At 44.8% G+C, this 16,476-nt stretch overlaps 1 protein-coding gene across 4 annotated transcripts in view; it reads left to right on the forward strand.

Annotated features, from left to right (window-relative positions):
* The window catches only part of CFAP61 (cilia and flagella associated protein 61), a 367,571-nt gene that overhangs the window by 36,560 nt on the left and 314,535 nt on the right, over positions 1–16,476 (forward strand). For all 4 annotated transcript variants that reach the window (XM_075862970.1, XM_075862969.1, XM_075862971.1 and 1 more), the window contains exon 8: positions 3,272–3,425. In XM_075862970.1, coding sequence (XP_075719085.1) covers positions 3,272–3,425 — 154 coding nt within the window. The remainder of the gene's footprint in view (positions 1–3,271; positions 3,426–16,476) is intronic.

The following is a 16,476-nucleotide window of genomic DNA, read 5'->3' on the forward strand; positions in this document are numbered from 1 at the left end:
TTTAAGGCACTTGTGATTTTTGCAGCGTTTTTCTTGGCCGTTTTTGGAGCTGTTTTCTATAGAGTCAATGAAAAAGTTGCTGCAGCTTTTGCATGTACTTTTTAAGCCAAAAGCGGGAACGGAATCTAAACAGCAGAAGTGTATAAAGGAAGGCCTTAAAGGTCCGCTCTCCTGGATCCAATTCTGGCTTTGCCTTAAAAAATCCATGCAAAATCTGCAGCAAATCTGCAGTGTGTGAACAAGGCCTCAGTGCTCATGCAGGTTAATGCCATGTGAACTGATTATTACAGACTATGGACAGTGGCGTAACTACCGCCGTAGCAGCCGTAGCGACTGCTACGGGGCCCGCGGCATGAGGGGGCCCGTGTCGCCCGCCGGCACGGGCCCCCACCATGGCCGCAGACTCCGCTAGCAGCCGCTATGGCTGCTACAGCGGGACGCCACTAAACACTACGGCAGAGCAGGGAGGTATCTCCCCGCTCTGCCTTTAAACAAAAGACATGTATCCCCTATACACACGATATCCACAGGACAGGGGACACGTGTGATCGCTGGCATTGATAGGGAGAACGGGGGATCGAAAGTCCCCTGAAGTTCTCCATCACAAACCTCGGACTTCCGGGGTCTGTGTCGGCAGCTCCGTAGAAATGAATGGAGCGCCGGTCGCGCTTGTGCGCATGCGTGACCAGCGCTCCTTTCATTTTTATTGAGCTGTGCAGACGCCGGAAGTCAGAGGTTAGTCATGGAGAACTTCGGGGGACTTTCCGTTCTCCCTATCAATGGCAGCGATCACACATGTATCCCCTATCCTGTGGATAGGGGATGCATGTTATATGTAGGAAACACTATAGGTCACATTTTTTGGCGTTCCCTACAGGGGGGGGGGCGCTGTATGCCGTTCCCTACAGTGGGGGGGGGGGCGCTGTATGGCGTTCCCTACAGGGGGCGGCACTGTATGCCGTTCCCTACAGGGGGGGCGCTGTATGGCGTTCCCTGCAGGGGGGGCGCTGTATGGCGTTCCCTGCAGGGGGGGGCGCTGTATGGCGTTCCCTGCAGGGGGGGGCGCTGTATGGCGTTCCCTGCAGGGGGAGGCGCTGTATGGCGTTCCCTGCAGGGGGGCGCTGTATGGCGCTCCCTGCAGGGGGGCGCTGTATGGCGCTCCCTGCAGGGGGGGCGCTGTATGGCGTTCCCTGCAGGGGGGGGGCGCTGTATGGCGTTCCCTGCAGGGGGGGGCGCTGTATGGCGTTCCCTGCAGGGGGGGGCGCTGTATGGCGTTCCCTGCAGGGGGAGGCGCTGTATGGTGTTCCCTACAGGGGGGGGCGCTGTATGGCGTTCCCTGCAGGGGGGGGGGCTGTATGGCGTTCCCTACAGGTGGGGCTGTATGGCGTTCCCTACAGGGGGGCTGTATGGCGTTCTCTACAGGGGGGGCTGTATGGCGTTCTCTACAGTGGGGGCTGTACAGCGTTAGCGCCATACAGCCCCCTCTGTAGATAACGCCATACAGTCCCCCTGTAGATAACGCCATACAGTCCCCCCTGTAGATAACGCCACACAGTCCCCCTGTAGATAACGCCACACAGTCCCCCTGTAGATAACGCCACACAGTCCCCCTGTAGATAACGCCACACAGTCCCCCCTGTAGATAACGCCACACAATCCCCCTCTGTAGATAACGCCATACAGTCCCCCCTGTAGATAACGCCACACAGTCCCCCCTGTAGATAACGCCATACAGTCCCCCCTGTAGATAACGCCATACAGTCCCCCTCTGTAGATAACGCCATACAGTCTACAGGGGGGGGCTGTATGGCGTTATCTACAGGGGAGACTGTATGGCGTTATCTACAGGGGGGGCTGTAAAAAAGGCACTATCTACAAGGGGGGGGGGGGTTGTGTGACACCCAGGGGAGGGGGGGCCCCAGTCAAAAGTTTGCTATGGGGCCCAGTCTTTCCTAGTTACGCCCCTGACTATGGATTCATATTTCAGATTGTGCTGCTGTGTGGTTACCTGTGATGCACCGTATTCACTCCTAGAAGCAATAAATGTATACATTTTCAGCATGCCCCTGTATGAGAAAGCTACATTTGCATTGCCCATTATAGGCTATCGTCGATTTATTGCATTGTTTTCCGGGTGTAAATATGTAGTATACTGGTACTCCCTTAGGGGGGATTCACACGAGCGTGTATTCGGTCCGTGCGGGCCGCGTGGTTTTCACGCGGCACGCATGGACCAATACAAGTCTATGGGGCAGTACAGACAGTCCGTGCTTTTTGCGCAGCGTTTGTCTGCTGCGCAAAAAGCGCGACAGGTTCAATAACTCTGCGTATTTCGCGCATCACGCACCCATTGAAGTCAATGGGTGCGTGAAAACCACGCATGCCGCACGGAAGCACTTCCGTGCGAACTGCGTGATTCGCGCACCAGCTGTCAAAAGGATGAATGTAAACAGAAAAGCACCACGTGCTTTTCTGTTTCCGAACATCCAAACGGAGTGTCTTTGCGATGAGCGAAGCCGGACAAGCGAACCGAACTTCGCCGGGTGCGGCCGAACTCGTTTTGGCCGAACCAGGCAAAAAAATTATCGGTACGCGACGTCAGGAGATAGTCACTGTCCATGGTGCTGAAAGAGTTAAACTGTTTCAGCACCATGGACAGTGACTTCCGATCCCAATATACATGAACCTGTAGAAAAAAAAACGAAGTTCTGACTTACCGATAAATCCCGGCTTCTTCCTCCAGTCTGACCTCCCGGGATGACGATTCAGTCCAAGTGACAGCTGCAGCCAATCACAGGCCAAGCACAGGCTGCAGCGGTCACATGGACTGACGCGTCATCCAGGGAGGTGGGGCACGATGTCGAGAGGCGCGTCACCAAGGACGCGTCACCAAGGACGCGTCACCAGGGCAACGGCCGGGAAGTTCTCGGTAAGTACGAACTTTTTATTTTTTTTCAACAGGTTTTTCGATATTGTGTTCGGCATTCACTGTCGAGGGTGCTGAAAGAGTTAGCTCTTTCAGCACCTTGGACAGTGACGGCCGTCGACTAGCCTCATCTCTATGATGGTGGCTGCGCGAAAATCACGCAGCCGCGCATCAGACACGGATGACACACGCAGCTGTCAAATGGTTTTTGCGCGCGCAAAACGCAGCGTTGTTTGCGCGCGCAAAAACGCAACGTCCGTCTGTATCTCACCTTATGTAAAGATATCCTGACACCATTATAATTATGTGCCTGAAGATTATGTTCCACGTTGTCTCTCTGTATAGGACCAAGGCTGTGCTGTGGGTTTCATGAGTGTTTGTTCTGAGGTCAATGTACAGCTATTGCAAGATTCATTTGATCTTGGACCTTACCATGGTTTGTGTAAACCACATCCTGATGATGTTCTTCAAACCACCGAAGAAGCGGGTACTGAAAAAGGTATGACCTTCGTTTTGAGAAACTGTTTTAATATAGAACGGAAATTTCACATAAAATACTATTGGTTGCTAATATCTTTAATTCAATGCATCAGAAAAGAAACATCTAAGTACATACAACATATTCTAAAATTGAAAGTAGTTGTCCACCTTTGAGCAATCCTTCATTCTCCAGGTCCAGCCGCTATTGATGGAAAGAATCAATGTAGAAAAAATGGTTCCTTTTTAAAAACTTTATTACTTTTTAGTATTGGGTATACATTAAAAATATTTAATGGAGCTGTGCCCACTCCACTTATTAACCTGGAAATAGGAATATTTCTCCCAAGCGGCCCATGTTTCTCCAGAAGTCAGTGCTTGGGCAACGGTTAGTGCTTGGCAGCACTTGGCAGTGCTTGGCCAACAGATGTTATATTGTAGGTGAATATTCCGCTGACAAAAAATTAATGTCTAGGGATATGGATTAGCCAACAAAAGATTGTGGTAAATGGAATACTTCAAGGAGAGTTCACAGCTTGAGGCCAGATTCAGACGAGCGTGTGCGTTTTGCGCACGTAAAAACCGCAGCATTTTGTGTGCGCAAAAGGCACTTGTCAGCTCAATGTGCCCTGTTCATATGGATGCGCGGCTGCGTGCTTTTCCCGCAGCCGCCATCTTTATGACACTCCGTTTGGATGTTTGTAAACAGAAAAGCACGTGGTGCTTTTCTGTTTACATTCATTCTTTTACTGTTATTGCGCGAATAACGCTTGTCCCACGGAAGTGCTTCAGTGGGGCATGCGTGATTTTCACGCACCCATTGACTTCAATGGGTGCGTGATGCGCGAAAAACGCTGAAACATAGAACATGTCGCGAGTTTTACACAGCGGACTAACGCTGTGCAGACAGTCCTTGAGTTTTGCGCAGCGTTAGTCCGCTGTGTAAAACTCGCGACATGTTCTATGTTTCGGCGTTTTTCGCGCATCACGCACCCATTGAAGTCAATGGGTGCGTGAAAATCACGCATGCCCCACTGAAGCACTTCCGTGGGACAAGCGTTATTCGCGCAATAACAGTAAAAGAATGAATGTAAATGAATGTAACGCTGCGCAAAACTCACGGACTGTCTGCACAGCCCCATAGACTTGTATAGATCCGTGCGAGCCGCGTGAAAACCACACGGCCGGCATGGACGCAAAACACGTTCGTCTGAATCCGCCCTGACTGTCCTGTACTTTCACAGAGTTGCGTATTAATTCGTTATAGGGATTGGGTGTCATACATTCAAAAAAATTATTTCATGTCAATGTTACCCATAGCAACCATTTAAATTAATGCTTTCATGTAGAAATATGAAAATTGGAGTCTTGTTGCTATGGGTAACACAGATTATTATTTTTTTTTTATCAGTACAGTTTTTATGTATAAGGGCCAATGTGTTTGTTTCTGTGTTCCTCCGAAGCAAATGTGTCAAAAAAATTGCACAGTTTTGTGTGTTCCATCATGTACTGTTATTTTTTAGTTTGATACGGGTCAGATTGCGGGTCAAAATCTCTGTGTGTAAACCCAGCGCAGTCATACATTTGACATTGAATGTCCACCTATCTAGCTGTAATTTCATTTTGCCTGCACACCTTATCTAATCTTATTTTATATAAATTTTGACTCCTTTCAATACACAAGTTACCAGTTTTTACCCTCAAAGCCCCGTTGACGCTCACATTCGGCTTGACATGCTAATTTCTATGAAGAAGGGAGGTAGCTAAGTTGCTGGACACTTTTGACACTGCTTCTCCCAGGATAGTCGAGGAATGAATCTCCCAAGTGCAGACATCCATCTAAGGCCCCATGCACACGAACGTGTTTTTGCGTCCGCAACCTATCCGCAAAAATCTGTATGAATTGCGGACCCATTCATTTCTATGGGCCCATGCACACGACCGTGGTTTTTTTGACCGCAAAAAAATAAGGCATGTCATTATATGGGCTGTATTTGCGGTCCGACCTCATTGAAATCAATGAGTGCACGGTCTGTGATTTGCGGGACAGTGTATCCTTACATTAGCCAGAGCTTCTACACCCAGGCCCAGCTGCACACCACCAATGCTTCAGCATCTATGCCAGGTCTAATCACCCGTGTCTACCAGACACCAGCTGCACAACATCAGTGCTAGATTTACTATACCAGCCAACTCTTCCAGCCTTCTCCTTTTTTTTTTTTTTCAAGGCCAGGAACCTTCTAAAACATCTCACTGGAAATTTGTAATAATTTTGACAGGTCGTGGGAAAACATTGGAACACCTCAACGCATGTCATTCTCTGTTGGGGGTGCTCCAACTCTATCAGTGTAATATCACTACACCTTGTGGCAGATTTACTAATACTGTTTAAGGCTGGATTTACACAAGCGTGTGCGTTTTGTGCGCACAAAAAACACGGCGTTTTGCACGCGCAAAAGGTACTTAACAGCTCCATGTGTCATCACCATATGATGCGTGGCTGCACGATTTTCGCGCACCCGCCATCATTATGACACTCTGTTTGTATATACAGAGTAGAGATCTCAGGCTATATTGTAAAATCAAAACGCCACTATGGCTGCTACAGCGCGACGCCACTGAAGGGGTTGTTCCTACAAAACACATGCATCCCCTATCCACAGGATAGGGGATACATGTGTGATCGCTGGGACGCCCAGCGATAAGGATAACAGGGGAGCGAAGGCGCTATCTATGGGGGGGTTTTGTATGATGTTATCTACAGGGGTTGGTTCAGTATGGTGTTATCTACAGGGGGGGGTTCTGTATGGCGTTATCTACAGGGAGGGTCTGTATGGCGTTATCTACAGGGGGGACTCTGTATGGCATTATCTACAGGGGGGACTCTGTATGGCGTTATCTACAGGGGGAGTCTGTATGGCGTTATCTACAGGGGGTGGTTCTGTATGGTGTTATGTACAGGGGGGGTCTGTATGGCGTTATCTACAGGGGGGGACTCTGTATGGCGTTATCTACAGGGGTGCTGTATGGCGTTATCAACAGGGGGGATTTGGGGCTGTAAGACGTTATCTACAGGGGCCTGTAAGGCGTTATCTACAGGGGGCTGTGTATGGTTCTATCTATAGGGGGGCGCTGTGTGGTGGAATCTATAGGGAGGCACTATCTACAAGGGGGTGTTGTGTGATACCCAGCAGAGGGGGGCCCCATTCAAAAGTTTGCTATGGGGCCCAGTATTTCCTAGTAAGGCCCTTCCTATATGGCTGCACGATTTTGCAGGTAAAAGGGCATTTTACCTACAATAACATGCAGCCATTACCACAGTATTTGAGAGCCACGCCGAACATGGTGCTGGCACGGTTGTTGGCCACGTCGCGGCCATGTCAGGGCCGCTTCGTGTGGCCTTACCCTTACAAAACAATATATATATATATATACTAGTCCTCAATTAATTAGAATATCATAAAAAAAAGTTTCATTTATTTCAGTAATTCAATTAAAAAAGTGAAACTCATATATTATATAGATTCATTAAACACAGAGTGATCTACTTCCAGCATTTTTTCCTTTTAATGTTGATGATTATGGCTAACAGTTAGTGAAACCCCAAAATTTAGTGTCTCAGAAAATTATAATATTATATAAGCCCAATTTCAAAAATGATTTTTAATACCGAAATGTTGGCTTACTGAAAAGTATGTATAGTATATGCCCTGAATACTTGGTCGGGGCTCCTTTTGCATGAATTACTGCATTAATGCGGCGTGGCATGGAGGCGATCAGCCTGTGGCACTGCTGAGGTGTTATGGAAGCCCAGGGTGCTTTGATAGAGGCCTTCAGCACGTCTGCATTGTTCGGTCTGGTGTCTCTCATCTTCCTCCTGACAATACCCCATAGATTATCTATGGGGTTTAGGTCAGGCGAGTTTGCTGGCCAATCAAGCACAGTGATACTGCGGTTATTAAACCAGGTATTGGTACTTTTGGCAGTGTTGGGAGGTGCCAAGTCCTGCTGGAAAATGAAATCAGCATCTCCATAAAGCTTGTCAGCAGAGGGAAGCATGAAGTGCTCGAAAATTTCCTGCTAGATGCTGCGCTGACTCTGGACTTGATATAACACAGTGGACCAACACCAGCAGATGACATGGCTCCCCAACCCATCACTGACTGTGGAAACTTCACACTGGACCGCAAGCAACTTGGATTGATGCCTCTCCACTCTTCCTCCAGATTCTGGGACCGAGATTTCCCAATGAAATGCAGAATTACCTTTCATTTGAAAACAGGACTTTGGACACTGAGCAACAGACCAGTCCTTTTAGAGGCTTTAAAGACAATAAATTTGGGGTTTTCATTAACTGTTAGCCATAATCATAATCATTAAAAGAAAGAAATGCTGGAAATGTATTATTATTATTATTTTTTATTTATTTTTCATTAAGTATTTGTAATATACAGGCATGAAGAGGGTATGTTTTCATTAATGATTGGTAACAAATCACATTGGTAATGTGACATGCACCCTGGAAGGGGGTTAGATGCATAATTTGTATTTACCATGTAGGGTGCCAATTATGGAAACTATTGAGCACAACCCTTTCTCTCGTAGTTATTTAGTTATTCCTTTACCCATCAAGCACAATAGGCCAACAGCTGCAAACTAGCCACCGAGAACCTCCTGTGTTAAAGTATGTTTTTTGTTCTTTGTTTCTCAGTACACCTAAAAGGATAAGAACTCACAACATAGTATGGTACTAATACTGATATTGTAATCCCCAGCTGTTTTACTATGCCAATTTTTATTTACTATAAAGTGTAAATTAAATATGTTTATTATCAATTCATTGCTTGAGTGGAAATGGTAACGAAGGCTGGATTTACACAAGCAAAATGGGGGAGCTGGAGGCCTTGATACTGGAAGAAAATATAGATATAGTTGGTGTTGCTGAAACATGGCTGGACTCTTCACATGACTGGGCTGTAAATCTACAGGGTTTTACACTGTTTCGGAAAGACAGGGCAAATAGGAAAGGTGGTGGTGTATGTCTGTATGTGAGAAGCGATATGAAGGTGAGTGTAAATGAGACATTAGAGGGTGAAGACTGTGAGGAGGTTGAAACCTTGTGGGTGGAATTACAAAGGGAAGTAAACACTGAAAAAATTACTTTTGGTGTAATCTATAGACCCCCCAATATAACTGAAGAGATAGAAGGTCAAATATATAAACAAATGGAGCGGGCTGCACAGGCGGGTACTGTTGTGATAATGGGAGATTTTAATTATCGGGATATTAATTGGTGTCATGGTTCGGCTTCAACTGCAAAGGGGAGACATTTCCTCAACCTGTTGCAGGAAAATTTTATGTGCCAGTTTGTGTAAGACCCGACTAGAGGTGAAGCTCTGTTGGATCTGGTCATTTCTAATAATGCAGATCTTGTTGGGAATGTCAATGTTCGTGAAAACCTTGGTAACAGTGATCATAATATAGTTATATTTTACCTATACTGTAAAAAACAAACGCAGGCTGGGAGGGCAAAAACATTTAATTTTAAGAAAGCCAATTTCCCCAGGATGAGGGCTGCAATTCAGGATATAGACTGGGAAGAACTAATGTCAAATAATGGAACAAATGATAAATGGGAGATTTTCACATCTACTTTGAGTTATTATAGTGCAAAATGTATTCCTACAGGTAACAAGTATAAACGACTAAAATTAAACCCCACATGGCTTACACCTTCTGTGAAAGGGGCAATACATGACAAAAAAAGGGCATTTAAAAAATACAAATCTGAGGGTACAGCTGTAGCCTTTGTAAAATATAAAGAGCTTAATAAAATCTGTAAAAATGTAATAAAATTAGCAAAAATACAAAATGAAAGGCAGGTGGCCAAGGATAGTAAAACAAATCCTAAAAAATTCTTCAAGCATATAAATGCAAAAAAGCCAAGGTCTGAACATGTAGGACCCTTAGATAGTGGTAATGGGGAGTTGGTCACAGGGGATCAAGAGAAGGCAGAGTTACTAAATGGGTTCTTCCGCTCTGTATATACAACAGAAGAAGGAGCAGCTGATGTAGCCGGTGCCAGTGCTGTTAATATATCAGTTTATATACTGAATTGGATGAATGTAGATATGGTCCAAGCTAAATTAAATAAAATAAATGTACACAAGGCCCCGGGACCAGATGGGTTACACCCTAGAGTTCTTAAAGAGCTTAGTTCAGTTATTTCTGTCCCCCTCTTCATAATATTTAGAGAGTCTCTCATGAGTGGTATAGTGCCAAGGGACTGGCGCAGGGCAAATGTGGTGCCTATTTTCAAAAAGGGCTCTAGGTCTTCGCCGGGTAATTATAGACCAGTAAGCTTAACATCAATTGTGGGGAAAATGTTTGAGGGGCTATTGAGGGACTATATACAGAATTATGTGACAATAAATAGTATTATAAGTGACAGCCAGCATGGTTTTACAAAGGACAGAAGTTGTCAAACCAACCTGATTTGTTTTTATGAAGAGGTAAGCAGAAGCCTAGACAGAGGGGCCGCTGTGGATATAGTGTTTTTGGACTTTGCAAAGGCATTTGACACTGTCCCTCATAGACATCTAATGGGTAAATTAAGGACTATAGGTTTAGAAAGTATAGTTTGTAATTGGATTGAGAATTGGCTCAAGGACCGTATCCAGAGAGTTGTGGTCAATGATTCCTACTCTGAATGGTCCCCAGTTATAAGTGGTGTACCCCAGGGTTCAGTGCTGGGACCACTATTATTCAACTTATTTATTAATGATATAGAGGATGGGATTAATAGCACTATTTCTATTTTTGCAGATGACACCAAGCTATGCAATATAGTTCAGACTATGGAAGATGTTTGTGAATTGCAGGCAGATTTAAACAAACTAAGTGTTTGGGCGTCCACTTGGCAGATGAAGTTTAATGTAGATAAATGTAAAGTTATGCATCTGGGTACGAAAAACCTGCAAGCATCATATGTCCTAGGGGGAGCTATACTGGGGGAGTCAATTGTTGAGAAGGATCTGGGTGTACTTGTAAATCATAAACTAAATTTCAGCATGCAGTGTCAATCAGCTGCTTCAAAGGCCAGCAAAATATTGTCGTGTATCAAAAGAGGCATGGACTCGCGGGACAGGGATGTAATATTACCACTTTACAAAGCATTAGTGAGGCCTCATCTAGAATATGCAGTCCAGTTCTGGGCTCCAGTTCATAGAAAGGATGCCCTGGAGTTGGAAAAAATACAAAGAAGAGCAACGAAGCTAATAAGGGGCATGGAGAATCTAAGTTATGAGGAAAGATTAAAAGAACTAAACCTTTTTAGCCTTGAGAAAAGACGACTAAGGGGGGACATGATTAACTTATATAAATATATGAATGGCGCATACAAAAAATATGGTGAAATCCTGTTCCATGTAAAACCCCCTCAAAAAACAAGGGGGCACTCCCTCCGTCTGGAGAAAAAAAGGTTCAACCTGCGGAGGCGACAAGCCTTCTTTACTGTGAGAACTGTGAATCTATGAAATAGCCGACCGCAGGAGCTGGTCACAGCAGGGACAGTAGATGGCTTTAAAAAAGGCTTAGATAATTTCCTAGAACAAAAAAATATTAACTGCTATGTGTAGAAATTTTTTACTTCCCCTTTCCCATCCCACTTCCCCTTTCCCATTCCTTGGTTGAACTTGATGGACATGTGTCTTTTTTCAACCGTACAAACTATGTAACTATATGTAACTATGTTTTGCGCGCGCAAGAGGCACTTAACAGCTCCGTGTGTCATCACCATATGATGCGCGGCTGCGTGATTTTCGCGCAGCCGCCATCATTATGACACTCTGTATGTTTGTAAACAGAAAAGCACGTGGTGCTTTTCTGTTTTCAATCATACTTTTTACTGCTGTTGCGCGAATCACGCTCGTCCCACGGAAGTGCTTCCGTGTGGTGCGCGTGATTTTCACGCACCCATTGACTTCAATGGGTGCGTGATGTGCGAGAAACTCAGAAATATTGGACATGTCATGAGTTTTACGTAGCGGACACACGCTGCGTAAAAATCACGGACTGTCTGCACGGCCCCATAGACTAATATAGGTCCGTGCGAGGCACGTGAAAATCACGCACGTTGCACGGACGTATATCACGTTCGTGTAAATCCGCCCGAACTTTCATGAAGAATCTGTTTGTCACCATTAAGGCCTCATGCACACATCAGTATTCTGGTCAGTATTTTGCTTCAGTATTTGGAAGCCAAAACCAGTAGTGGAACATAAACAGAGAAAACCAATAATGGAAAGATTTGCACTTCCTCCGTGTTTTGGACGCACTCCTGGTTTTGGCTTCCAAATACTGAAGCAAAATGCTTACCAGAATACTGACGTGTGCATGAGGCCTAAGTACATACGTATTTTATCAAAATGTCTGCACTATTATAGAAGGATCGAACTTTCTGGGTAATTTTTCAACATATTTATGCAAAATTTTAAAGTTGACAAAACGAAAAAATAAATAAAACCTAAATATTTGTAAAATGGGAAACTACAAGTTTATAAATATTCCCAACTTCAATCAGATGAGACGTTTTAGGTCCTGTTCAGACTTGATGCAATTGTCACAGCATGTTAATACATGGGGTTTTTCCCACCAGTATGGCATTTCAGGATCCTTCTCCATAAGTGCTAATGCACACGACTGTATTACATCAGTTCCATGTGGTATAAATCCATAATATAGCTGTAGTTTTATTCTATAGTGGTTTCCATACCTCCATGGGATAACATATGCTATCCGTATACAGCTGTATGAATATTATTTTTTCTTTTGCCATGCTCCTTCAGATACCATTCATACTATTGATGCTAATTATACCCTATAGAAGTCAATAGAGACTGAAAGATCAGATCCATGTTTGTATGGATCTTTGAGGAACCTCCATAAGGCTGGATTCACACACTGCATTTTTGTGGCGTTTTTTGCATTTTGTTAGTGCGGCCAGATGTTACATTAAAGTCTATAGTAAAGTATCAAATGCACTGCACACAACTGTGTTTTAGTTTGTGGTGTTTTTGAGACAATTTTGTGGTCAGTGGTGTTTTTTTCCAAATGCAGCATGCTCTGGGTATGGCATTTTTTCAGGCGTTCCTCCCATAGGCTTTTCTATAGGACTTCAAAAACGGCATAAAAAAAACATGTACAAAATGACATTAAATAAAAAACGGCACAAAAAAACGGCATAAAACATTGTTATTGTTTATTATTGTTATTGTATAACCCCTTCCTGCAAAATGACGTGTCTGGTACGTCGGCATTGCAAGGTACTTATTGCAATCCAAAATACCACACCCGTCATGAAGATGAATTGAGCACAGGAGCTGTTCGCGCTTCATCTTCAGCGGGTGTCAGATGTAATATACAGCTGACTTTCTGCTGTACCAGCGGCGATGACAGTAAGGGCATGCCCAAACGTGGCGGATTTCCTCCGCAACTGTCCGCATCAATGCCGCACAGAATCTGCGTTGCAGATTCTGCGGCGGATCTGCCCAAAATGTGCAGTAAATTGATGCGGACTAGCTGCTGCGGACTGCGGTAAAAGTGCTTCCCTTCTCTCTATCAGTGCAGGATAGAGAGAAGGGACAGAACTTTCCCTAGTGAAAGTAAACTAATTTCATACTTACCGGCCATTGTCTTGGTGACGCGTCCCTCTTTCGGCATCCAGCCCGACCTCCCTGGATGACGCGGCAGTCCATATGACCGCTGCAGCCTGTGATTGGCTGCAGCCATCACTTAGACTGAAACGTCATCCTGGGAAGCCGGACTGGAGACAGAAGCAGGGAGTTCTCAGTAAGTATGAACTTCTATTTTTTTTACAGGTTGCTGTATATTGGGATCGGTAGTCACTGTCCAGGGGGCAGAAACAGTTACTGCCGATCGCTTAACTCTTTCAGCACCCTGGACAGTGACTATTTACTGACGTCTCCTAGCAACGCTCCCGTAATTACGGGAGCCCCATTGACTTCCTCAGTCTGGCTGTAGACCTAGAAATACATAGGTCCAGCCAGAATGAAGAAATGTCATGTCAAAAAAGCAAGACGCATCCGCAGCACACATAACATGTGCATGACAGCTGCGGACTTCATTGCGGAAATTAGAATCTCCATTGTAGTCAATGGAGAAATTCCGCCATGAGTCCGCAACCAGTCCGCCACAACTCCGCAACATCCATTGCATGCTGCGGACACCAAATTCCGCACAGCAGCCTATGCTCCGCAGCGGAATTTTCAGCCTCGTCTAAACTAACCCTACTAAATAGAAGTGGAAGTCAATGGAGAAACGGCTCCGCTGCGGATTAACGCTGTGGAGTGTCCGCAGCGGAATTCAAGAGCAATTCCGCCACGTGTGGCTTTGCCCTTACTGTCGATCGCTGCCATTTAACCCCTTCAATGCATCGGTCAATGGTGTCCGCCGCATTGAAATGGTTGAGAGAGGGAGGGGGCTCCCTCCCTCTGATCACCCCCGCCCCCTCGCGAGAGATCGCGGGTTGTGATGGTTGCCAGGTACGGAAGCCTATAAGGTCCTGCCCAAGGCAGGAGCTAATAGGCTCAACTGTCAGATGAAAAATGACAATTGCAATACACTGCGCTACATAAGTAGTGCAGTGTATTCTACCGTGGATCAGAAGATCAGATCTTCAAGTCCCCAGGTAAGTGTAAAAAAAAAAAAGTAAAAAAAGTAAAAAAAAAAATGTTTAAGAAAAATAATGAAATTAAAGTTTTACTTAATAAAAACAATAATCACCCTCTTTCCCTGATCAAGTCCTTTATAATTCGGGAAAAAAATGGAAAGCAAAAATAGCTGCGTTCGGAATGTCCTGAACTATAAAAATATCACGTTATTTTTACCGTGAACAGCGTAAAATAATTCTATAAAAAACGATGACAGAATTTCTTTTTTTGGTCACCTTGTCTCAGAAAAAATGTAATAAAAAGTAATCAGAAAGTTGCAAGCACCCCAAACTGATACCCACAAAAACTACAGTTTGTCACGCAAAAAACAAGCCCTCCCACAGCGATATCAATTGAAAAATAAAAAAGTTATGGCTGTCAGAATATGGCGATTCTAAAACATGATTTTTTTTAGAAGAGTATTTTTATTGTGGGAAAGTAGTAAAACCGTAAAAAAAAATATATCAATTTGATGTCGCTGTAATCGTATCGACCCACAGAATGAAGTTAACATGTTGTTTATACTGCACGGTGAACACTGTAAATAAGAAAAAACAAAACAATGCTAGAAGTGTTGTTTCCTCGTATCCAAAAAAACTGAATAAATAGTGATTAAAAAAAAAATCGCATGTACCCCAAAATGGAACCAATAAAAATTACAGCTCGTTCCACAAAAAAAATAAGCCCTCACACAGCTCCGTCAATGGAAAAATAACACGTTATGACTATCAGAATGCAATGATGCTAAATGACAGCCCAGTCTAATATTTGAGGTCCAGTAGTTTTTCGCTAAAAACTCCACATCATCATTTGCTAGACCCCACAGGTGGACCCCGTAGATGCAGTGGAGATGAGGAAACTTTAGGGCCTTATAGGGCTAGTAAAGAAGTCAAAGATTAGGCAATACTGGAGCGCAGATATTTTGTATAATACCCAAAAAACATGGCCTGTTCATAAAGTATTGGTTCAAAGCGACCACACCAATCCATGAATTATTAATTTTATTATTCATTCACCCCATTATTACATCATCCTATTATGCCCTTATGCAGTCCTCACATCTTACATATAACCTGACACACTCCTCACATCTTACATATAACCTGATGTACTCCGCCCAGCTTACATATATGCGGACATACTCCGCCCAGCTTACATATACCCTGATGTACTCCGCACAGCTTACATATACCCTGATGTACTCCGGACAGCTTACATATACCGTGATCAGGGCCAGCGTCAGCACCCGGGCAAGTGTCGGAGCCTACTACCCTTGGGGAGGCCCACTCGGCTGCCAGGTGCTGTCACTGCCGTTGTCACGGCATTACTGTCCATATATGGACAGTGATGTTGGGAGAAGAAAAGAAGTCCCAGGCAGAGCGCTAGCGGCTCTGCTCTGGGACTCCGTCTCTGGGGAAGCCCCTGAAATCACTGTCGAAATATGGACAGTGATGTCAGAGGGAGAGAAGGAGTCCCAGGCAGAGCGCTACAAGCAGCTCTGCAGCAGGAATCCGTCTGTAGGGAAGCCCCTGAGATCACTGTCCATATATGGGGCTGTGACAGAGCACTAGATTTATTGGGGTACAAACTCCGGGCCTAACTTCTATAAGGGGGCATAAACAGGGCCTAATGTCTATATGGGGCCACAAAGTGACATTTTCTGACATTTTACTGCTGCCGTGAGTTTCCCTGCAAAGGGGCCTACTAAGTCTGTGTTGCCCAAGGGCCCAAATAAAAATGCAGCCGGCCCTGAGCTTGATGTACTCCTCACAGATTACATATAACCTGATGTACTCCGCCCAGCATACATATACCCTGATGTACTCCGCACAGCTTACATATAGCCTGATGTACTCCGCCCAGCATACATATACCGTGATGTACACCGTACAGCTTACATATACCCTGATGTACTCCGCCCAGCATACATATACCCTGATGTACTCCACACAGCATACATATACCCTGATATACTCCGCCCAGCTTACATATACCGTGATGAACTCCGCACAGATTACATATACCCCCAAATTATAAGCTGAAAGACCAGTAAAACCCCAAACAAAACTACTACCAAGGAAAATGTGCGCTCCAAAAGACAAATGGCGGTCCTTCTGAGCCTGACAGTGTGCCCCCACAGCAGTTTATGACCACATATGAGGCATTACTGTATTCTGGAGAACCCGCTTAACAATTTATGGGGTGTGTGTCTCCAGTGGTACAAGCTGGGCACGACATATTGGTCACTGAAATGGCATATCAGTGGAAAAATGGCAATTTTCAAACTGCAACATCCACAGTGCACTAATTTCTGCAAAACACTTGCGGGGTCAAAATGCTCAC

Source organism: Rhinoderma darwinii, chromosome 4, assembly GCF_050947455.1.
Source record: "Rhinoderma darwinii isolate aRhiDar2 chromosome 4, aRhiDar2.hap1, whole genome shotgun sequence".
Classification (NCBI taxonomy): domain Eukaryota; kingdom Metazoa; phylum Chordata; class Amphibia; order Anura; family Rhinodermatidae; genus Rhinoderma; species Rhinoderma darwinii.